Source organism: Electrona antarctica (genome assembly GCF_951216825.1).
Source record: "Electrona antarctica genome assembly, chromosome: 22".
NCBI lineage: Eukaryota > Metazoa > Chordata > Actinopteri > Myctophiformes > Myctophidae > Electrona > Electrona antarctica.
Window position 1 is genome coordinate 8,938,361 of NC_136805.1, and position 23,025 is coordinate 8,961,385.

Genomic DNA, 23,025 nt, shown 5'->3' on the forward strand with positions numbered 1-23,025 from the left:
TCTAGTCCCTGATTATAATAAGACCCCGTTTTTCCATTGGAAAAAACATATATCTTATAATCAGGCCAATAAGGTAGGCCTACTTGTCCTTTTACTTGTACTTTTTACAGATACTTTGACAAAAACAAATTGTTCTCCTACATGCAGCTCAATCTATCACAGCAATGTAACAATGGACAGTTGATTTTTTTTTTACATGCGGCTCAATCTATCACAGCCACATAACAATGGAACCAAAGAATGTAGTCACCAGAAGTTCCAGCTGAGAAATGTAGAACGCTTTGAACCTTGCTCCTTGTATAGGGGCCACTCTCATTACATTGGGAATGACATTACAAGCCCTCATTTTGAGGCTAGAGGCCTGACAATGAAAACAAACACCCGCACACTGTCTTCAAATGCAGTGAAACAGCAACGTTTCAGTCTATGCAGCCTTCACCAGGCTACACCTATGCACCTGTCGCCTGTAGGTGTGCAAAAGCCTTGCTTTTTATTGAGGCGAGAGGCCTGTAATCAGAGTGGCACAGTATACATGATAGATAGTACAGACAATAATGTCTCCAAGCTTTTGTTATACATCTGTGGCAGCCTGCAGGGCACAACTGTTGCTCAAGGAAGGAATCAGCAGAAGAATGGCAAAAGAGGGAGACCATTGCCAGCCACAGAGGCACTACACTGGCCAGGGAGATTAGATAGACACAGTGTAGTATGAATACAGTTATCTTGGTACAGCATCTCTGGATCATTGTAAGATTGTAGTCGACACATCATGACACATTTGCACCAGGACTCATGCATGATAGAACAGATGGCAGGCTTTTCTTCAGATCACATTCGCTTTCATTTCCAGTGCATGCCCCAGAAAATACTAAATGGAAGTGAGCGGGCCACTTCGATCATTGTCACTGGTCGGACAGGTGATTAAAGCGAGAAGGTCTTTCCCAATCATAGTGCCACCTTTGATACACAGAGATTTGTGGAATTTGTAGATTAGTTTTCCAGCTACTATCATTATATAAAGTATCAGTCAGTATCTCCCTATACTAACAATACTAATACTAATAAATACTAACAAGACAGCCGGGTCTAATGACGACAAGGCCTCTACGTGTGTGTGGATCTCGGACGTCATGTGGACAGTATGACATCATACTATGAAATCAGCCCAATTTTCCAAACTTCATTGGCTCCAGTATAAAATGTTAGTTCTAAAACGTGAAAACATATTCATGAGGGGAAGCCTGACCTACTGGACTCCAAAGAGTTGTGTCATACACTCATACAGGCTTTACAGTTTTGCGCTCGAATCCTGCGCTTCCCGGTCAGAAACGTACTCTAGTGTGAACATAGAAAAACAAGGGGTGCTCTGAGAATAGCTGTACTATAGCTAACGCTGGCCCAGTCTGACCCGTTCGTGATCATCATGTTCAGTGTGTACTTGCTGGTATTGCTCACTGTGGGAGCGGTCTCATCAGTAGAGGTTCAACACCCCCGCGGTGTTCCTTTATCAAAGGTTCAGTTCTATGTGGGGAATAAACCGTTTACTTGCTTGGATGGCTCTCGTACCATTTCCTTTGATCGAGTCAACGACGATTACTGTGACTGCACGGACGGATCCGATGAGCCAGGCACAGCTGCTTGCCCCCATGTCACTTTCCACTGCGCAGATGCAGGTTGCCGTCCAGCCTTCATTCCTTCCTCGCGCGTCAACGATGGAATTTGTGACTGCTGTGACGCAACAGATGAATATAACAGTGGTGCTTCATGCCAGAACACCTACAGGGAGGTGGGAGCAGTACAAGCACAACACGCAGGAGGCCTCAAGAAGCCCCGGCATGTCCTGCCTGTGCTCCTGGTGCTGCTGATACCCACACTGTCAGGGCTGGTAGCCGCCAGGCTCTGTGCTCCCATCACAAACAGGAGGTTTTACAAGCGGGATACGCAGGAGGTTATTTGAGGTCTCTCTTCAAAATAGCCACAATGTTTAAAGACGAGTGATTGAATGGTTCTCGAGACATGCAAAGACAGACATACCAGACACAGATTTGTTAAATTTATAGATTAGATAAAGCTAGTTTCTTTGTTTCAGTCAGCCGGCATCCTGCTGTAGTGTCTACTATCAAGACAGGGTATAATGATGGTGTGGCTTCTATGTGGTCAGTCTATGATTTGTAGGGCAGCTGTGTCTCAGGAGGTAGAGCAGGTCGTCCAATGATCCCTGGGTCGGCGGTTCGAATACCGGCTCCTCCTGTCCACATGTCGAAGTGTCCTTGGGCAAGACACTGAACCCTACATTGCCTGCAATGAGTTGGTCGGTGTGAGCCTGCCACCATTGGTGTGTGAATGTTCGCCGCTTCACCTCCAATGTATGAATGAATGAACCATTCTAAAGCGCTTTGAGCACTTGGAAAAGCGATATAAAAATGCAATTCATTATTATGATCTTGTCATCTATGATGTCAGTAATCTATGACACCATACTATGATGTCAGCCATCAATATATTTGAGATACGTCTTTGACCTGATGGCCTGGTGTGCACAAGACAATTTGCCACTTATCAGTAGATAATCCACTTGCAAGATTCGCCACTCACACAGACCCTCTTCAAGGACACTCGTATCCAAGGAGCTATGTTATGCCATATTAACACGTTCACAGTTCAACAGGTGTTGAGAGGCTTTCTCTAACTGACAAAACAACTAACAAGGGGTGTTCCGAGAATACTTGTACCTACTAGCCAGAACCGGCTAACACTCTTCATCATCATGTCTAGTAGGTACTTACTGTTCCTGCTCATTGTGGGAGCCGTCTCATCATTAGAGGTTCAGCGCCCCAGAGGTGTTCCTTTATCAAAGGTACAGTTCTACGAGGAGAATAAACGTTTTACTTGCTTGGATGGGTCTCGTACCATTTCCTTTGATAGAGTCAATGACGATTACTGTGACTGCAAGGACGGATCTGATGAGCCAGGTACAGCTGCTTGTCCCAATGGCAGATTCCACTGCGCAAATGTAGGTTTCCGACCTGCTGTCATTCCTTCCTCCCGTGTCAATGATGGAATCTGTGACTGCTGTGACACATCGGATGAATATAACAGCAAAGCTTCATGCCAGAACACCTGCAAGGAGCTAGGGCGAAAAGAGCTCCAGGTCCTGCAGAAGAAAGCACACATAGCTAAACAAGGCTTTCTTCTTAAGCAGCAACTTATACTTAAAGCCAAGAAGGACCAGGAAGAAAAACAGAGCAAACTAAAAGTGCTTCAGGCTAGTAGGAAAAATGTGGAAGAAACGGTTGAGGCTCTGTCAGTTGCGAAGGAGACTGCAGAGAAAGCAGAAAAATACGCAAAGAATCAGCATCTGAAGGCTTGGCAAGATCAAAAAGTGCTCATTCAGATGGAGAAGGACAAGGCTAGGATGGCCAAGACTTTTCTGGAACTCGACGATAATGCAGATGACTTTGTCTCAGTGGCAGAGCTTCTGTCTCACATAGAGCTTGACCCAAATTTGGACGGGTCCTTGAAAGAGGTTCAGGGATTACTGGGGGGATTCGACAAGGTGGACATAGCTGGATTTCAGACAGTGTGGAGCAGCTTCAAAGAAAACACACTGGTTCTCCAATATCTTCCCTTTGATGCCGCTCCACATGAGGCGCCAGTAGAGGCCCAGGCAAACAGCCCGGCGCCATTAGAGACCCAAGCAGACAGCACAGCGCCAGCAGAGGTCCTCCAGGAGGAGGCCAAGGAGCCAGTCTCCAATGACGACTCTAAACCCTACACTGAGGATCACATCCCATTGGACGAGAAGAACGATGATGATGATGATGATGATGATGATGATGATGATGATGAAGAACCATGGGAACCTGAGGCTGACACCCCATTGGATGAGCAGGACGACACTAGGGAATATGACGAGGATGATGAGGATGAGGATGATGAGGAGATTCCTCCTCCGAAGAAGCACTCCGAGGATGACATCCCATTGGATGGGCAGGTCGAGACTAAGGAGCATGGCGAGAATGAGAAGATTCCTGCTCCTAAGCACACTCGCGAGAAGGAGGATGATGAGGCAATGCCACCCTATAACGAAGATACACAGAAGCTTATTGATGCCGCTCGGAAATCAAGGGATGAATTTGAGGAGGCAGAGAGAGCTCTCAGAGAACTGGGTGATCAGGTCGGGAGACTTGAGAAGGAGCTTTCCCTTGACTTTGGGCCCAGTGCTGAGCATTCTTACCTATATAGCCAGTGTTATGAGTTCTCTTCCAGCGACTACATCTACAGGTTCTGTCCATTCAACCACGTGTCCCAGAAACCCAAACACGGAGGTCCAAACACCAACCTTGGATCCTGGGGATCTTGGGCGGGACCTGATGGTGACATCTACTCTGTGATGAAGTATGATCATGGAACAGGGTGCTTCGAAGGTCCCAACAGATCCACCACCGTAACGTTAACCTGTGGAATGGATACAGTACTTAAGTCCACCTCGGAGCCCAGTCACTGTGAATACCTCATGGAGTTCACCACCCCTGCTGCTTGCCATAAACAAAGCATGGATTTCATGCCCAATATACACGATGAGCTCTAGGTTTAACTCTTTTGATGCGTTCACACGGGCAGGCGCAAAAGCTACAACAGCTACTAATACACTAGCTTTGCATCTTTTGCACATCTGCCCATATGAATCCTAGCGTTCCTAAACTGGGTGAACATCCAGGGAAATAAGCGAACCTTTGGCAAAAACAGGTGGATGTTTGGTGAAAACAGCCGATCTACTAACTTACGCGTTGTAATTGCCATTTTGTCAAACAGAATGTGATTTTACAAACACTGACATTATGTTGAAACAGGTTAAGGTGCATATGCTTTTCCTGACAGTGTGTCCGGGTTCGATTCCAGAAGCTGCTAAAGGAGTTCTGAACATATTTTTTGTTATAACTGGAGAGACCCAACTGTTACTGAACAAACTAAGTAAACACTGAGCTGCAATAACATTGTAACTAGTAATATCACTTGCAGCACCTTTTTAAAACAAATTTACAAAAAGTAAGTAGATTACCAAAAAAAAACATGAACTCCCTCAATTTTGGCAGGCAAGTCCCCTGTATGGGGACAAAATATTAAAGGGATACTTCATCACCTAATACATGACTCCCCTCCCCTATCAATTATTAGCCTACACCCTGTGAAGTGTGAAGCCTTTATTAATTCCTGGAGAAAATCCTGTGTTTTAAGCATGGTTGGGTTACCGCACGGGCCCAGGCAAGTGGCATAGCTCAAGAGGCCTTTAGCCAGAGCATTTGCATGAATTGTCACTGTTAACTTTGCATGTCTTGTTAAATAGTCATTCAATTTTTGTCAATAACAGAACCTCAAATGTCTACAGTGAACTGATGGATAGCCTAAACATACACTTTGTAGATGTTGCAAGAAAGAAACCACTATACATTTTACAAGACAAGTGCATGTTTATCCTACCAGTTTAGGATAGGATAGAGGGGCATGCATGCAAAACAGCAATGGAATGTGTGCTGTAGTGTAGATACAATTGCAGTTGAAAAATATTTGTTGTGGTGTTGACTGCAAGTAGTACTACCTGCCTGCCGGGGTCATGGGGGGAGGTCTTTTAGGAGTCTGTGCAGCCAGCAGGGGCCCATTGTTGCATAATCCACCTGTAAGGAGGATATGACTGGTATGACTGCATGGTTTGAATTAATAGTTTGATTCAATTTCATGTGCATTTTGAGATAATAAAACAATACAATTACAGTTAATTAAAACTGTGAACAATAAATATGTTTACAGTTTTACAGTTACAAGTTGTAAACACTACAATCTCTTATGTACACTGTTGCGAAGGCTCTCAAATGGATCTCCATATATGGGGATAAAAGGCTGTCACTTGGATCTCCACATATGATGATGATTTATGGCCCATATGTGGAGATAATGGAAATATCCAATGCTGACATCGGATTGATGTGGGAACCCCATATAGGGATGTACACGTGTGTCATCGTCATATGCGATTGGATAGCATTGTCATTATGACACACATATAACTAAAAAGTATAAAAGGATTACAGTCAGAGACTTAAGGTGGCAGAATATCTTCTAATATCTTTGGCCTGAGTCAGTTGGATAGGACGGAATATCTGGCCAAGCAAATTATAGAGCTTTTCATTGGAGGTTTCCACATCCCGGTTAAGTTCGTATCGAACACCACTGTCGTGGGTCCTAACTAAATAACCAGCACTGGTTCGAGCTATTTTACATACACATTTTAGACAGACAGACACCATTCAAAAACATCTGTATTAAAAAAGAAAGAAAGAAAGAAAGTTCACCTATGCGCAGGAACAACGCTACAAGGATGTTCGTGAATGCCATTTACAGTATGCAACAACAACTGGCAACACTAGAGTCCATAGCCCGAAGGGACGATCCCGCTTTGATTGGTTGTGGGGTAACGGCTACGCAACACCTCCGGCAATGACATAACGCACACGATATGAGTCGTTTATTCATTGTTGTTGTTTTTTGCCCATGTGTTTTAGCCAATCACAGCCAGACTGACCCGTCCCTCCCTGCTATGGGATGAATACTATATTTGACTGTAGTTACTAGTTTCGATTGTTGTCACCTGTCCAGCTGTATCTGGTCAGTAGTAGTGCTACAAAACTGTACAAACGATTTTGTTCTCACAACAGGCGTACTGGCTGCATTCCAACATGTTAACAGGACTCTGAGAAGCTACTTGGTTAAGTCTTATTGTGCAGGATACTCCATCAGGAAACACAGTGGCATTTATAACGTAACAAGAATGGATGACAGCTGCCCGCCGCCGCCGGCTCAAACAACGCCACTGTTTACATTCGGAGTCATAGCAGACATCCAGTACGCGGACATCGAGGACGGGTCCAACTATAAGCACTCGAGAAAACGCTATTACAGGAACAGCTTGCAGCTCCTGCGAAACGCCCAGCACACGTGGTCGACGTCAGCTATCACGCCGAGATTCACCCTCCAGCTGGGGGACATAATAGACGGCTTCAACAAGAGGCACGAGGCGTCCGACGAAGCCCTGGACACCGTGATGAGAGAGTTCTCCTCCGGTCCCGTCCAGGTGCACCACGTCTGGGGGAACCACGAGTTCTACAACTTCAGCAGGGACACGCTGTTCCGCTCGCGGCTCAACAGCAGCACGGCCCACTGTGAGTGTGTCACTGACCGCCAGGGTGGCCTCCAGGCGGACGGCATCTACGCCTACCACTTCAGCCCAGTCCCCAAGTTCAGGTTCGTTGTGCTGGACGCCTATGATGTGAGCCTTCTTGGGAGAGAGGAGTCAAGTGTGCAATACAGTAATGCACTGAAACTTTTAAAGCAACACAATGACAATGAAGACCTTAACCATCCTCCAGGTATGCACGCTTATGAATTAGTTAATGCATTGTGTATATTAATATAGTAAGTATATCACCATCAGATAGATAGATAGATAGCCATGGTTCACATGACGCTCGTACTTCACGATAATCATGACAGTCATGTTTCAGGGCTAGATAGATAGATAGATAGATAGATAGTAGCTCTAGTCCATAGCTCTAGAGCTATGGACCAGAGCTGTAGATAGATAGACTGGCCTATACAAATAACATACTTTTAATACAGAAGGAAATGATTCATCTTTTCCCTTCTTTTAAAATATTCTTTCACATTGCTATAATGGTATTTAGACTTATACTAGCAATAACCCAACTGTCTCCCTCCCCAGAGTTCAGAGTTTTAATGAATGTAGAATTATGTGCAGGATGTAATTTGCATGTTTTGCTTTCTTCTTCAAGAATCTGAGGGTCTGGAGAGAAGGTTTGTGAAGTTCAACGGTGGATTCAGTAAAGAGCAACTGGATTGGCTGGACACAGTTCTGACCTTGGCTGATGAGAGAAGTGAAAGGGTGACTGTTGTCAGTAAGTGCAATTTAGACTTTGTATATGAATTAATTCAACACACACACACACACACACCTTTTTCATTCCACGTTCTCTCACATGCCGTGATACCCCCTAGTGCCTCCATGTAGGCTACGTGTTACCCATACTCCATTTGGAAATCACTGCCTTACGGCATTATAAGACACAGAACAAAAAAGCATCTATAAAAAGCAACTATCAATTAACAACAACGTAAACTTCACAATGAGCACAGTCCACACAAAAGTAGGAAAACAGTGAGACAATATCATACTGTAAGTGTGTTACAAACAGTATGTTTGTTTCATTTTTGAGCTGAACGCGAACACAATTTATTCCTTTGACAGCCCTCTTTGTGAGAAAGAAAAGACTGATTGTATTTAATGATGATAAACTCAGCAATATTGTACCTCTACAGACAACAACAAGAGTTACCCTCTTTGTCTCTGCAAGCTCTACTTTCACACAGGGAGAGGGTTAATGTTATATAAGCAATAAACTCAGTGTCAATAAACTCAGTGAAGTGATGAATTCTTCTAGTGTTCTTCTGTGCATTACACCTGCATGGCATGCAAGGCATGCAAGCCAAGTAGTTTTCGGGGATTGCCCGTTGACATCACTCAATGTCCTAGCTGTGTACCTGTACCACCCGTTTTGAAATTGCGTATACGCAGCATGTTCAGTGATGTAAAATGAGCATTCTCCAAAACAACTAGCTTTGGACTCGTCGGCCACACACTGGATTTTCGTGAAACCTGAGCTTGTAGAGACAAAGATGCTAACCCATGCTATCCGTGGAGGTGCAATAATCCCTTATTGGCCAAGGGTTTCCACCGACATCCCGACAGCCGATTTGCTCAGACACATATGATGTAAATTCATTCATTCCATTCATTGTCAATGGCATGATTTAATGTTTGTTAAGATAATAATAATTCGATAAGTCATAGCCTAAGTTTTACCCCAACCTCTCAAGTTCTGCAATTCCATGGCATGGCATGTTGAAATGTCAAGGATGTATTGGCCCACTGTAGGCTTTATGGTGACATTGCAAATGGTTTATTTTTTGACAGGTCATCTCCCTGTACACCCCAGCTCCACGGATCCCATCTGTCTAGCCTGGAACTATGATGAACTACTGGAGATTCTCCATTCCCATGGCAGTGTGGTGTGTTTCATGGCTGGCCATGACCACGATGGCGGATACCACAGGGACAAGGATTCAGGAGTGCACTACCTCACTTTAGAGGGGGTGATCGAGACCCCGCCTGACAGTGACGCTTTCGGCACAGTCTCCGTTTATGACGACAGGATGGTTCTAAAAGGGAACGGAAGAATCGCTGATAGAGAGCTGCTTTTCCCATGATGCCAAAGTGACAGAAAGCTCATGTAGAATTTCCCTTTGACTTATTTATTACAGCAAAAGACACGACAATTATAACAAAGTAAGAAGCTCTTTGAATCCATTAAACTACTTATTAGTGCTATTAAAGTAGTGCAGAGTACATCAGCATGCTGCCTGAGGAACAACTCTAGGTAAAATGCATTGCCTGTATGTTGACAGTTTGAACTCTGCCATACTTAAATAGTTCTAATAAAGGTAACAGGTAACGTCGCCCATAATCCATCCATCTCGAATAAGGTTAGAAATAAGTTTAGGGTTAGGCATAGTTTTACTGTGGTTAAGTTTAGGAATAGGGTTAGGTTTTGGCACCGTTTTACTGAGGTTAAGGTTAGGAACCGTTTAAACATAATTACTTATAGGTTACTTTAGGAATACCAGGCTGAGCAGGCTTCCGCCGGTTGCACGCCCAGAGCGAGTTGGTAAAAGGGCGACTTTGTTGGTATTCCTAATAGTTTGTTGCATTCAAGGAGCTTCCTGCTTTACTTCTTCTTTTTAAACCTGTTTGGAAGCCAAACCCCAACCTTTTTTGTGATTTATAAATAACTACAAATGCTAATTCTCTGACTTGACAAACCCTATTCTGGGGGCAAACATTTGGGAAAAAAATAGCAGATCTTCAAGCTTACATGTGCCTTATGTTGCGACACGTGAGGTTGTAGATTGGCTATCCCTGGGTCAACTAGTACGTATGTAGTGGTTAAGATTCGTTGTGTGCTGAGAACAGCAGCATAGCTAGACTGACATATTTGTTATCGTCTAAACTCTTCAACCCAAACACACACTTACCTCATCTCTGCAGATAGTTAGTTGCTACCTCACATCTCTCTTTACTTATTTATTTGATTTTGGGGAAATTAAAAACACATGTAAAACCAATTCATATTTATAATATTAAATCCTAAAGATTTTATTTTAAAGGTGACTGTTGTGGTGATATATGGACATTCACTTTAAACATTAAGAATGTATAAACTGTATGAATGTTGGCCAAAGGCTACAATAAATGGAAAGAAATGTTTTATTTTCTGTTACATGCTGATTTCTTTCATTGTTTGATTTCGATAGCTGGTTATAATATGACAGCCATTGAGCCACTATATTTTACATAAATACCTTCAGGAGAATCTATGCAGCAAATAAAGGTTATTCGATTTCTGGCATATCTCCTCACTGCCTGGCCTTGTGCAGAATGGTGTGCAAAAAGGGTTGCCCTTGCCAACTATACCTCCCGCGTCTGGCATTTTTGGGATGGCCTAGTTGGAAGGATAAGGGATGGGGGGGGGGACGCACACAAATATGTTCACTGTAGGCCTACTACTACTACTACTGTAGCCTATATATTTTTGTTTTAGCATATTCTGGGTAGTCTACATTTTCAGTAAAAGTCATGAGCTTTTGTCTATCATTTGTCATTAATGTTTTTCGATGAATGAGTACATGAGCTTAGCTATAGGACCCTGGACCCAATGGAAACAAGCCGAAAGGCTTTCTGGATTCATCCTTTTAGCAGACCCGCGTTGTACTGTACTTCCCTGTGCTTGTCCATGCACACTGTTAATAAAGACAAAGTATTCAATCAATCAAGCAATCAATCAAAAGCTTGCAAAAATAAATCCCCAAATTTACTTAATACTAAATTATTATCCACTGTCTGGTACCCTATACTCGGCGTCGCTGTGTCTTTCGTGACTGACTCGCCACAGACGTGGCCGTATGGTGCAACTGCGTTCAGCTGGCGCAGTGTCCCGTTTGGAGAGAGAGAGGGCGAACTTTAGCGCTCTCTCTCTGTATTGCAGCCCGTTGAGCGGAGCGCCTCTGCTGTGCTGCTGCTGCTGGAATCCAACACAACAATGGCGACTCCCAGTCCTCCTGACAGCAACTCAACAACCTCCAGCAACAACAGCAACATCGGGGGCTCCACGTCGCACCAGCACCACCCGCAGACGCACAGCCTGACCACGGTCAGCAGCAGCATGCAGGGTAGGCAGATTAGACGGGCTCTGATCACTTTTTACACTTTATTCTGGGACATTGATCTGCCTTTTTTTGCCTATTTTTTTTTTAGCTCCCCTGAAACTATGGCTACCAAGTTAGCAGTGATGCAGTAGCCCTTTCCATTAGCTTAGGCCTGCTGTGCGATAATCTAACCTTTTTATTCCCCGCACGCACTAGTCCAGAGATTCCCAGACGTGACAATCGCCACAAATCGCTTTTATTTGTTTCAATATAACAGTAATGCTATCATTGGATTCCCCATCAATCGATATTAGCTCTCATATTGCTGCTGCATGCATGCACCACGTACGAAGGCCTACACTTGCACTACACTGGACAGTGTCCTCCCTCTCTTCATACAAGCGAATAATGTGCATGCATAGCTCTGTCTACTAGCCTACATTATAATAACTGCGTAATTATAGCAATTAAACTCGTCTTGTCATGTGTTTTAGCCTTTATGGTACGTTGACGTAAATCATAATCTGACTGAAACGGCCTGTTAGCAATATAGTATGTAGGCTATAATGTTTCTTAAATGAATTGTTAACATCATTGAGTTGCATGATCTATGTGTCCCCGATTTTAGTATCAAATGTTTTATCTAAACCTTGCAGAAACCAACACGTGCTGGAGATGTCAAAATGAAACAGGTATTCAACACTTATTTCTAGAGGTTTTATCTGGGTTATTCTCATGAAACAGTGAATAATCCTTGAAATGTTTCCCTTGTTTTTTTTGTTTGTTTTGTTTCCCAGCTCTGTAAATTATACATTTTCTTAATTTACTTGCATGTCATTCCATTACTCCATTCTCTTTTGCACATTTGCGATATTGTCAGAAAGAACCCTGAGCCATTATTCCAGTGGGCTTTACATTGGTCTTATTTTCCCTTTGCTAGCCTGCAACACATTGCTGACTTGTTCATATCTGCAGCAAACTACTTAACTTAGCTTTGGACCGGATTTACAAACTTGTATCCCCCATACCAAGATATTCCGGATGACGGATCAGAGAATGGCTGCAGATATTGTCCTTTTATATTAGTCCGTCCAATAGCTTTTCACTGTAACCCTGCTGTTCACTCCGCAGCATTTGCACTGGCGGGTATGGTTTGATTGCTGAAATGACTAGAACACCAACCCAAACTTATAGAAGCCCAAGGAAATGTAGTAAAATGTGTTTTCTTTACTTCAGGGTTTCAGATAAGCCTGTCTGGAGTTCCCCAAAGTAAGCATTTAGAACTCGCACACATAGCACACCGACCTCCTCTCTCTGTGGGTATATCTCAATAGTATAAAATGGCTTCCTTTGACTCTATCCATACTGACATTAAAATATTGGATGATGTGAACTGTGCTGCCCGACAAACTTGTCTTCCAATGTTGTGGAGTATTCTTCTTTTTTTTTTCTTTTCTTTTTTCCCAGCTTCTGGTTGAGTCTTCATCACACGATGTCAGATGTGATAGAGCAAGGAAAATGAAGCCACTTAATACTATTGAAACAGCCTGTGTGGTGCTCTGGTAGTGGGGAAGTCTGTCCACTGTTCACTGCTCCTAACTAATACGAACTCAGATATGGGCAAGGAAGATTCATTTTTGCACCTGGGCTTCCTTAAAGGCTATGGGATCTGTTTGCACCCCAGACTTGGTCCTGTTGGGCATGGTAAAGAGGACTCAACACTTTAACAACACTTTGTACCCGGGCCCAGCTAATCTATGCTCTGAATTTAAATTATATCCTCTGATTATGGCCGGGCGATACGACTTCAATTTCACTATTATTTCAATTTCAAACCTTTGCGTCGATAATGAAAATGGCAGATAATATACAAATGAGTCGACATACAAGCTGACAACTCGTTGCAAACTGTGACTCTCTAGATTTTACGCAATTTCTGTACACCACTATTGTACAACACAGTGTAATACATACAGGATTAAGTGTTTAATCAGAAAATCTATTAGAAGTTGTGTCAATTTGTTTCTATAAGAAATGTAACAATTATCAGAAAAATATTGATTATTCGATTAACCTGCATCAGCAAGATTAAGTCGGATATTGGTTCTAAATATCGGTTTCAATATACTGTATTTCCGGTTAATTGCCCACCACAATGCACACAATTCACTTATTGTGTGTCTGGGAGAAATTGACTGGGTTCACCTCTCTGGTAGCCAATATATGCGGTTCACGAAAGTCAACTAGTTTTAATTACGTTGGCACACATTTGAATAAAGTGTTGGATAAGTGTTGGGTCACTTTGATATCTTGAGGGAATTGCTCAAGTCTGAACTGCACAATTCAAAATGTAATCCTTGGATTGGTCATGCTTTGGGATTCCCACTATCAGTCTTTTGCCCATAATAATAAGTCGACTTGTATTGCCTGTTTAAACAAAATAATGTTTAAAGTTAAGGCAAAAGAACTGGCACATGTACTGTTGTCTGGGAACCCCTGCACTTCTGGGCACTTGCCTGCTTGTGTTTAAAGTGCATTTTGTGCTTCCTTTGATCTTTGAGAATATGCTTGATACAATCCTAAAGTCCCTTGGGTCAATCTGTGTATGAAAGATGATCTCTTTAGAGATGGTGTTTTTCCTAGCATGAGTAAGTGAAATTGTGATGATGCCACAAAATACTCTTCCGGCCATTCCATTGTTTTTGTTTTGTTTTTTAACCTCAATATAATTACACTGTCACATGACATGGATGCTTTGGCAATATATGTATTGTTTATTCTCTGATGTATTATTTCTAGGGGTGCACCGACCGATACCACTTTTTCACGACCATGTAATTCATTTTTGTGTACTTTGCATAAAAGGTCTAGTTTTTTTTAAATTAAATTCAGCAATTGCAAATATTTATTTTTCCAGTTTAGGTTAAACTATATATACAGTATACTATAAACTGAGCAGGAATTGACAACCAACCAGCCAATTACAATGCAGCCGTCCCTCTGGGTCCAGAGTCTGGGTCATGGGAATGGTAGCTTAGAAACATGCGGCTGTCCTGTTTAGTTATGAGAACGGTCTGTCTTAATTAGTTGTCTGTCTTAAGAGGAAGATTGCTACTCGGCATACAATATTTTTCTACTCAATAATTGGTGCTATTTTGGACGATAAAGAACCGGCCAAATGTGTGCATTCAAGGAATGATAGTAGGTAAATAATAAATATGTGTTGATGCAGTGTATCAGTCCTTTGCATTTTGGGCCCGGCACCCGATATCAGTATATATATCGGCTTCGGTGCACCTGTACTTAAGTATACATAGAGACATTTAACAATGTAAGACAGGCATTTTGTCACACTGTCTGCTGTATTCATATCATATCATCATCATATTATATCAGTTCTTTCTTTACATTAGTGTGTGTTGTTCACCCCACAATACATTGCTCCATGCTGTAGGAATTTGGCTATGTTCTTATCTCTTTGCCGTGCCAGGTAAACGTAAAGCGCTGAAGCTGAACTTCGCCAATCCCCCTGTGAAACCGGCCTCTAGACTTCCTCTCAATCCACCACCAGTTCCCTCTTTCCAGAACCCGCACATGTTAGTAAAGATACTATTGTTTCTGCCTTTCTGTTATGAGATGTAGAGCCAGACCGATATATTGACAAGTTTTTGATGACATTGGTATCGACCATTATGCAGCTGATGTGTCCCGTTTACCTACAGTATGTCATTGTGCATCGCTTTGTGGCATGTTTTTTCTCTTTTTTAATACGGCTTAAGCATGTACATTTCAGCATGTGTTTGTTTATTTATTTTGATCAAAAAAGTGTTGATCTAGGACTCTCCAAATATTTGTTTTTGTACTAAGATTGGTACAAATGCAGCTGCCAGAGATTTCTCAGCATTGCGCTTGCCACATTATTCAAAGGAAATTAATATTGGAGAATGGAGCAAGGGCATTCTTCAAATGTTTCTCGATTTAGTGAGGCTCAGAGATTGCTGATGAAATATTTACCACCTCGATGCTAATCTATAATGTACTGTATGTTCCTTGCTCTGTCCCACACTGTGCTTCTCTCACTTCACACCCGCTTCCTGCCCCTCCCCCCTCCCCCTCACCATCTCTTCCTGTCCTAACCACCGTCATCCAGAGAGCGTCTGCGGACGCACAGTATCGAGTCGTCAGGGAAGCTGAAGATCTCTGCTGAGCAGCATTGTGACTTCACGGCGGAGGATCTGAGAGACCTGGGAGAGATCGGCCGCGGGGCCTATGGCTCCGTCAACAAGATGGTGCACAAACCCACGGGCCAGATTATGGCTGTCAAGGTGACCCGGACGGGCGTAGCTTGAGCTGGCCGTATTCTCAGTCTGTCTGTTGTCGTCTTTTTCAAGCTCGTTTGTTTGCCCCTTGTTGGTTTGAGGTGCAGTTCCTCGGTCCGAAACCTTGCTAGTTGCCAGTCATCTCTGCCTCTCGTGTTTCAGTTATGAGGAAAAAAATAAGGCTATCTGTTCACTAGAGTCCTTTATTTACAGTGCTGGGGGTTTCTCATTGTTGTTTGCAATGAAAGGGAGTTGTTATTGTATGTTCCTGTCAGCGCTTAGAGTTTCTAGCACTCGGCTCCCCAGGTGCTGAAAGTTTAAATTATTGCAAGGTTACAACAAATTGATATAGCCTATTAGGCATAATTTGTCATTGCTAAGTGTAGACTTAAATTAGTTGTCATTATCCTATGTTGTGTGGGTGTACACTCACCAGGCAACATCTTGCTACATGTAGGCTTTTGCACACCAAGGCCAGGTTTTTGTGCCAACAGTCGCGTGAAAACAAAGTGGTCATTAAACACTCATGTTTCTAATGACCCTGCACACCGGAGATGAAATTTCATGCGAGTGAAACCTACTAGAAAGCAGACTTGTGAAATCCCACAAGCGAAACTGTAGGCTTGAGGCTGGAGCGCTACCACCACAGGGTGACTCCAGTCACTTTCGCTTCCTATAATTGACTTATATAAAAAGTGGCAGAGTAATAGTCTTAGTAGTAACAAACAAACAAAAAACAATGTATGAGACGAGCATTGCAATCAAGTCCCAAGAACAGTTGCTATGGAAACAGTGTGCCGTTGCGCATTCCGCCCACTTCATCATTCAGTGCCATAATTATTATAGTTTCTAGCGCAAATAAAATGCAATACAATCAAAACGTAACGAATAACATTAAGTCTACATTTATGCAGTGGGCATAAATGTGTGGCTATATCCAGGCTATATCCAGCCTGGGTATAGCCCGGAAGCCAGACGCAAAATAGGCCAGGCCAGGCCAGGCTTGGTAAATGTGTGTAATGTGCCGTTTGTCTCTCAGAGGATTCGCTCCACGGTGGATGAGAAGGAGCAGAAGCAGCTTCTGATGGATCTAGACGTGGTGATGAGGAGCAGCGACTGTCTCTACATTGTTCAGTTCTACGGCGCCCTCTTCAGAGAGGTCTGACTCATGACCTCCATGACTCTCGCTTATTAACACTTTAAGACCTGACAACAGATTATATAAATGTCTTCTAAATCAGTTCTGCAAAACCAATGTTTCTATATCAGTGGTTCTCAAACCTTTAGAATTATCTGTATTTGGCCACAGACATTGTTTCAACAGCTAAAGTTTAAAATGGTTAAAGTGGTTAAAAGCCATAAGGTGACACGGACGCGTACATGGGTTAATCGATGCTTTGCCGCATGACGGAGTTGGATTTTTCCTTTTGTGAATCCGTTATTTCCGGCGAGCAACATCGCCGGATGCCACAAATGTGTAAATGTCTTGTATTTCAAATCTCACGCTGACATTTGCCCTATGCTTCCAGGGTGACTGTTGGATATGTATGGAACTCATGTCTACCTCGTTCGACAAATTCTACAAATATGTATATTGCGTTTTAGATGACGTCATTCCAGAGGAAATATTAGGCAAAATAACATTAGCAGTGAGTACATACTTTGTTTTTTGTTATTTCACATCGAGCATGTTTTCTGAAAACGATGAGTGGAGGCCTTCAGTTAATGTGTTTTGCTTCATCTCCCAACAGACCGTAAAAGCACTGAACCACTTAAAAGAAAACTTGAAAATAATCCACAGAGGTAAGTTTGTCACTTTTGGTGGATTGTGTGTTTTTTTTGCATGGCAGAAATGGTTACGTTCAGTACCCTGTGTGTCCCATGTGTTCCAGACATCAAACCTTCCAACATTCTAATGGACAGAAAGGGTAACATCAAGCTGTGTGACTTTGGCATCAGCGGTCAGCTGGTGGACTCGATAGCCAAGACCCGGGATGCAGGCTGCAGGCCATACATGGCGGTAAGCAGATGGCATTATTATACTGGCTATACCAGTCAGGTAGTCAATGTTGGTGTCAATGTGGAATTAGTCAGTCACAAGTAAAAATAAGTCTTCTCACAAACATTAACCACATTCAACCTTGCATCGCTATTTGGGCGAAAAAAAATCAGACGTCTGAAGTGAGTGGTACTCTCATTGCACAGCCAGTGTGAGCTAATGCTTGTAAGCGGCTACATGGTTTTGCACACCGCTCATGTTCATCCAACTATCGTACTTCATATACCTCATCTATAATACGCTGCACACATCAGACTTGAAGCAGCAATGTTTTGCACTGTTGGAGAATATTTATCCTCAGCCACCATGATTTCTATGTTACAAATTACGACTATTCTTGACGGCTGAATAATTCCTAGTCACACACGTGACTAGGAATCCTATTTATATTAGGATGAATTTTGTGCGTGACTGTAAAGGTGAAACAGAAGTGCGGAGGAGGCTTCACTTCCGTTTTATCGCTTACTCATCATGATGGAGCTTCCGTTGCTCCAGATTGTATGACGGAAGCATTTGAAAATTGCGAAAGGCAACAGTCTGGCAACGCGAGACTACCGCTCCACTAGTTCAGAGTTTTGACTATAGTTGTTGGAGCTGCATGTGTGTCACTGTCTACCTCGCGCATCGATCAAAAACAACCACTTCTTACTAACACTTACAAAAGCTGCCGAGTGTCAACATTGTGAATTGACACAGGAATGACCCTGGCTGGATGCACATCAATGGTCCATTGTGTGACCTGTAGGGGTCACACAATGTCTGTAGGTGTAGTCGTACTACTTGATGTTATGAAGCAGTCCTAAAAGAGAACGTTTGGATAATGGATTCATGAATTAAATTATAGAGATGACGTCTGCAAGGTAAATGTCTAATGACCCATTATGCAAGTAAAATAAATAGAACAACATTCAATATGATTTATATTGTGGGTTATTAAATAGGCCTACGTATTAAAGAGGTTATTTCAATGGGTGATCGCTCATGTTTCTGTGTATGCGCAAGCATGACGTAGCACTCCATTAGTCAAGACGTCCACGGTAGGCCTACACCACTGCACGTGTGCTACAATAGCTCTAAACTAACAAAGAGAAATGTCGTCATGTATTCCCGTCAGTCACTCCTTTGGTTAAAGTGTTTAAAACCTCTCGTTGGGAGTACTTGGAGAACCCAGTGTAAACGTACTGGAGTCCAGATATGGGCATGGATAGATGTTAGCCATCAGTATGTCCTCCTGGATCATCATGGCAAACATACAGCTTGTGTACAGCATGGATAAAAGGCTATTTACACTATAGTTCCTCCTTCCTTCCATCCGCTGAAAAGGCTAATGGCTCTGGCCATTTGAAACGGCTAATGGCCCTAAAAGATGTCTCCACTGTGAAATACTGTGCTCGGCTTGACTGTGTGTGACTGTGTGTGTGTTCTACCGTGTGTTTTTTTTCCAGCCCGAGAGGATAGACCCCAGTGCTTCCAGACAAGGATACGATGTCCGGTCTGACGTATGGAGCTTGGGAATCACTCTGGTAAGTCTTTATGTTTTTGTTATTGTGAGCATGAAACTTTTACAATGTTATGTCTGACATAACGTTTTTTTTTTATTAACTAGGGCTCTGTTATGTTAGCCTGGTTAATAAACCAGACCGAATCAGCCGTTGGCAAAAAAAAGTTGCCTACCAGCGGATTTCGGTCTGGCGAGGCTCAGTAGCACGCCTCTTTCCTACAATCGAGAACAGGTCGGACCAATCGGGACACGGTATGCAATATGGGCGGGCTTTGGTACAGTGACGTTCAATGCTTGAGACCTTTGACTGACAGTAGCTCTGACCAATTGCGTCAAAGAGAAAATGTTCCCCGGGAAATGAAATCCAAGTGGAGCCAGCCCAGACTGATATACCGCGACAGTGTTGTGTGATATTAGTCTGGCTTATTAGCCAGGCTACTGTTATGTATGCGTAGTAGAGGTGTGAAATAGAGTTGTACCCGTGGGTGGGTGGGGGTGAGTTCATCAGTGTATCTCGTGGGTGGGTGGGGGTGAGTTCATCAGTGTATCTCGTGGGTGGGTGGGGGTGAGTTCATCAGTGTATCTCGTGGGTGGGTGGGGGTGAGTTCATCAGTGTATCAAGTAGAGTTGTACTCGTGGGTGGGTGGGGGTGAGTTCATCAGTGTATCGTGGGTGGGTGGGGGTGAGTTCATCAGTGTATCGTGGGTGGGTGGGGGTGAGTTCATCAGTGTATCGTGGGTGGGTGGGGGTGAGTTCATCAGTGTATCAAGTGCGTAGTAGAGGTGTGAAATAGAGTTGTACTCGTGGGTGGGTGGGGGTGAGTTCATCAGTGTATCTCGTGGGTGGGTGGGGGTGAGTTCATCAGTGTATCTCGTGGGTGGGTGGGGGTGAGTTCATCAGTGTATCAAGTAGAGTTGTACTCGTGGGTGGGTGGGGGTGAGTTCATCAGTGTATCGTGGGTGGGTGGGGGTGAGTTCATCAGTGTATCGTGGGTGGGTGGGGGTGAGTTCATCAGTGTATCGTGGGTGGGTGGGGGTGAGTTCATCAGTGTATCAAGTGTCTGGCGGTTTGTGTTTGTTTTCAGTACGAGCTGGCCACTGGGAGGTTTCCTTACCCCAAGTGGAACAGCGTCTTTGACCAGCTGACCCAAGTGGTGAAGGGAGAGCCTCCTCAGCTCAGCAACTCGGAGGAGCGGCAGTTCTCTCCCAAGTTCACCAACTTTGTTAACCTATGGTGAATAACGATGGCGAGAATTCTGTATTAAATAAATAATATTGTGTTTTTTTATTTTTCTAGCCTAATGTGTTAAACTGCCACATATATGGTTTTCAGGTAGAAATCTATAATAAGCAAATAATGCCTTTAAAATATGCAGGATACAGTGTTGCAATATGTCAATCCAGGAAGTAGTTTGCTGAAAATAATAATAATATTTATTTTAAAACCAGTAATTTTTATATTGTATTTTTTATTATTAAAGAAAGTGTCAATAACTATTAATAGATTATTTAATATTTTTCTCATGTACCAGCAGTGGAGAGCAAGTCTAGTATTGAAGTAACTCATTGTGTTTTTGCTTCCCTCTGCTGGCAGATGCACAGGGCTGCGTTATACTCATGCATGATTATTTCTAATTGTTTGGTATTTTTCCTATCCTTTTCACCAGCCTTACAAAGGACGAGTCAAAAAGGCCAAAGTACAAGGAGCTCCTGGTAAGTTCCTATGACACCATTTTATATTTGTTGTTCTACCTCTCAACGACCAATTCTATTTTAAGTGGTACTATTATTAATTCTAAACATAAACCCTGCCTCAGTGCCTTCCCCCACCCAGCGTCATTAGATAGCCTACAGCACATCAGCAAATACCTGCAGTGGCTGGCCAGTTGTCTGCCAGTTGTTCCTTGTTCTTCTTTGTTTTTGCCTAACCCTAACCTTAACCCTGACCTTTCCACACTGGTCTGCTTTAAGGGCCTTGCAAACGGGGGGCGAGAAAACGCGCCTATAGTTCATTTTTAATGAGACCTGCGTTTTTTTGCTCTGAGAAGTCGCGGTGCGACAACGCAAGCCTATTTACGTGAGCACGGTCCCGTGAATTTGTTGCGCGCGTACTCGTTACGTGCACACGCCTGCGACTCACCAGACCTGGATTCTGTTTAGCATTTTTTTTACGCTTGCGTTGTTGCGCCCCTCTTCAACAGACCTGGAGGAGACCTGTGTTGATCCAGGCAACAACACCTGCGTTCCTCGCTTCACGTTTGCAAGGCCCTTTAGGGGTGCCAGCCAGATAGACATGAACCTACCAGTCCAGAGAGAAGTCTCTCCTTTTTTTGTTTGGCCAGGTGGTGTGGAGAAAGCCAAACAGAAAGATTAAACTCCTTCTAAGTGAACGCGTATGGTGGCACTGGGAACTAGCTAGCAGCAGATTAAGTGTTAATATTGCCGTTCAAAATGTTAGCCTACCTGTCCGTTGAATAGGGTCATTTGGCCATCTGAAACGGGTCAACAGTGTACTCCAAACTCAGAAAGAATCCTGAAGGCAATAATTCCACAAAAAAATTCTCATCCAATCCCTAGCTCCAATTCTCTGCCCTGGTTCCCAAAGTGGAGAAGGAATATCTACGGGCCTGCTTTCAGTTGAACCTTTTGTTATCCGTTTAACAAACGGCCAATAAAGTCAATCAAAATAAAATAAAACGAGCCACTTCCAAAAAAAACTGTCCTTAAGCTGCTGCTGCCAGCATACAGACTGACCCCACACACTCAATCACACACCTGTAGAATATCTCGGTCATGAGCAGGGAGCCTTCTGATTGGTCCCTGACTGACTAACCAGCAGGCTCTTTCTGCCTTGTTCCGCCCTGGTTCCACCTTTGTTTATGTTGAATTTGCTTAAACGTAAGTTTTGGAAAAAACTAAAAACAAACATGATATGCCCTGTGATGTTCCTTTTTTACTGACAAGTTTAAAATAATAATTGAATACACAGAATATCAATACGAAGCACCTGAAAAACGCGTTATTTCAATGGTAGTGGATGGAGAGAGAGGATTTTTGTCCAACCACGAAACGGCAACCAATGGTTGCCGTTTGAAATGTTCTATGTTAGTGTAATATAACGACGACGAGCCCAAAACAAGGATGCCAAGTTGAACGTGGTCTGACGAGCTAATCTGAATTTGTTGCCATCTTTTACCTCATAGAAACACCCATTCATCCTGATCTTCGAGGAGCGGTTCGTGGACGTGGCCACTTACGTGATTCGCATCCTGGATCAGATCCCTGCCGCCCCCATCTCCCCGATGTACGTAGACTGACGGAGGCATGCAGGGGGACCCGGGGGTGGGCACCTAAAACACTGCAGCACACAACGGGAGGGACACTGCGCAACGCGCGGCGCATGACATCTTAGCCCTCAGATGCAGAGTTACTTAGGATCACCTGTTTGTTCACGTGTTCCAGCAATGGAACAATTCCAAATTGCCCTGTGCAATATGATTACTGTTATCATTATTATTATTATTATTAATATTATTATCATCAAACAGATCCTTATGCTTCCCATCCTCAGTCAATGTCGGTGAAATGTCAAAATGAACCATTTTCACAGAGCAAAACGTGAAGGCAAAAGCAATGTCTTAGTAAAATGCAATGCTCGTTCTTTTTTTTTTAGTTTTTACACGAGAAAAGAAAAACAATTGGAGTATATATATATATACTTGAACCCGATGTACACAAATACAGAACCTACCAAATAAAAATGTTGAAAAGTGACACTTATTACGTATGAACAAAAAATACCTATGGGATTGT

The 23,025-nt window shown here is 43.2% G+C and overlaps 3 protein-coding genes across 4 annotated transcripts; all 3 read left to right on the forward strand.

The window, feature by feature from the left end:
• Positions 1–2,767: 2,767 nt before the first annotated feature.
• LOC306914969 (glucosidase 2 subunit beta-like) lies at positions 2,768–4,591 on the forward strand (the record flags this gene model as incomplete). Its single annotated transcript, XM_079492211.1, has 2 exons — positions 2,768–3,748; positions 3,893–4,591. 2 exons carry the CDS (start codon positions 2,768–2,770, stop codon positions 4,589–4,591), a joined length of 1,680 nt encoding a protein of 559 aa, XP_079348337.1.
• A 1,955-nt stretch (positions 4,592–6,546) lies between these two features.
• On the forward strand, positions 6,547–10,451 carry adprm (ADP-ribose/CDP-alcohol diphosphatase, manganese-dependent). Its single transcript, XM_079492187.1, has 3 exons — positions 6,547–7,424; positions 7,848–7,970; positions 9,047–10,451. The coding sequence occupies exons 1-3, from the start codon at positions 6,827–6,829 to the stop codon at positions 9,337–9,339; spliced, it is 1,014 nt and encodes a 337-aa protein (XP_079348313.1). The 5' UTR covers positions 6,547–6,826; the 3' UTR covers positions 9,340–10,451.
• A 587-nt stretch (positions 10,452–11,038) lies between these two features.
• map2k4b (mitogen-activated protein kinase kinase 4b) lies at positions 11,039–22,992 on the forward strand. Of its 2 annotated transcripts, XM_079492814.1 has the most exons (13): positions 11,040–11,358; positions 11,991–12,026; positions 12,571–12,603; positions 14,825–14,930; positions 15,485–15,659; positions 16,693–16,812; positions 17,183–17,302; positions 17,405–17,456; positions 17,546–17,673; positions 19,158–19,235; positions 20,298–20,446; positions 20,880–20,925; positions 22,416–22,992. In XM_079492814.1, exons 1-13 carry the CDS (start codon positions 11,229–11,231, stop codon positions 22,527–22,529), a joined length of 1,287 nt encoding a protein of 428 aa, XP_079348940.1. In that variant the 5' UTR covers positions 11,040–11,228; the 3' UTR covers positions 22,530–22,992. The 2 variants fall into 2 exon arrangements, with proteins under 2 accessions (XP_079348941.1, XP_079348940.1); XM_079492815.1 differs by lacking the exon at positions 12,571–12,603 and having other exon boundaries at positions 11,039–11,358.
• Positions 22,993–23,025: the final 33 nt, after the last annotated feature.

Excerpts from the sequence above, each read along its gene's own strand:
- adprm (XM_079492187.1), top strand. The coding sequence starts at position 6,827 with ATGGATGACAGCTGCCCGCCGCCGCCGGCTCAAACAACGCCACTGTTT. Across the intron at positions 7,425-7,847 it reads AGACCTTAACCATCCTCCAG|AATCTGAGGGTCTGGAGAGA; the intron begins GTATGCACGCTT and ends TTCTTCTTCAAG. Across the intron at positions 7,971-9,046 it reads TGAAAGGGTGACTGTTGTCA|GTCATCTCCCTGTACACCCC; the intron begins GTAAGTGCAATT and ends ATTTTTTGACAG.
- map2k4b (XM_079492814.1), top strand. The coding sequence starts at position 11,229 with ATGGCGACTCCCAGTCCTCCTGACAGCAACTCAACAACCTCCAGCAAC. Across the intron at positions 15,660-16,692 it reads GCCAGATTATGGCTGTCAAG|AGGATTCGCTCCACGGTGGA; the intron begins GTGACCCGGACG and ends TTTGTCTCTCAG. Across the intron at positions 17,303-17,404 it reads TAGGCAAAATAACATTAGCA|ACCGTAAAAGCACTGAACCA; the intron begins GTGAGTACATAC and ends ATCTCCCAACAG.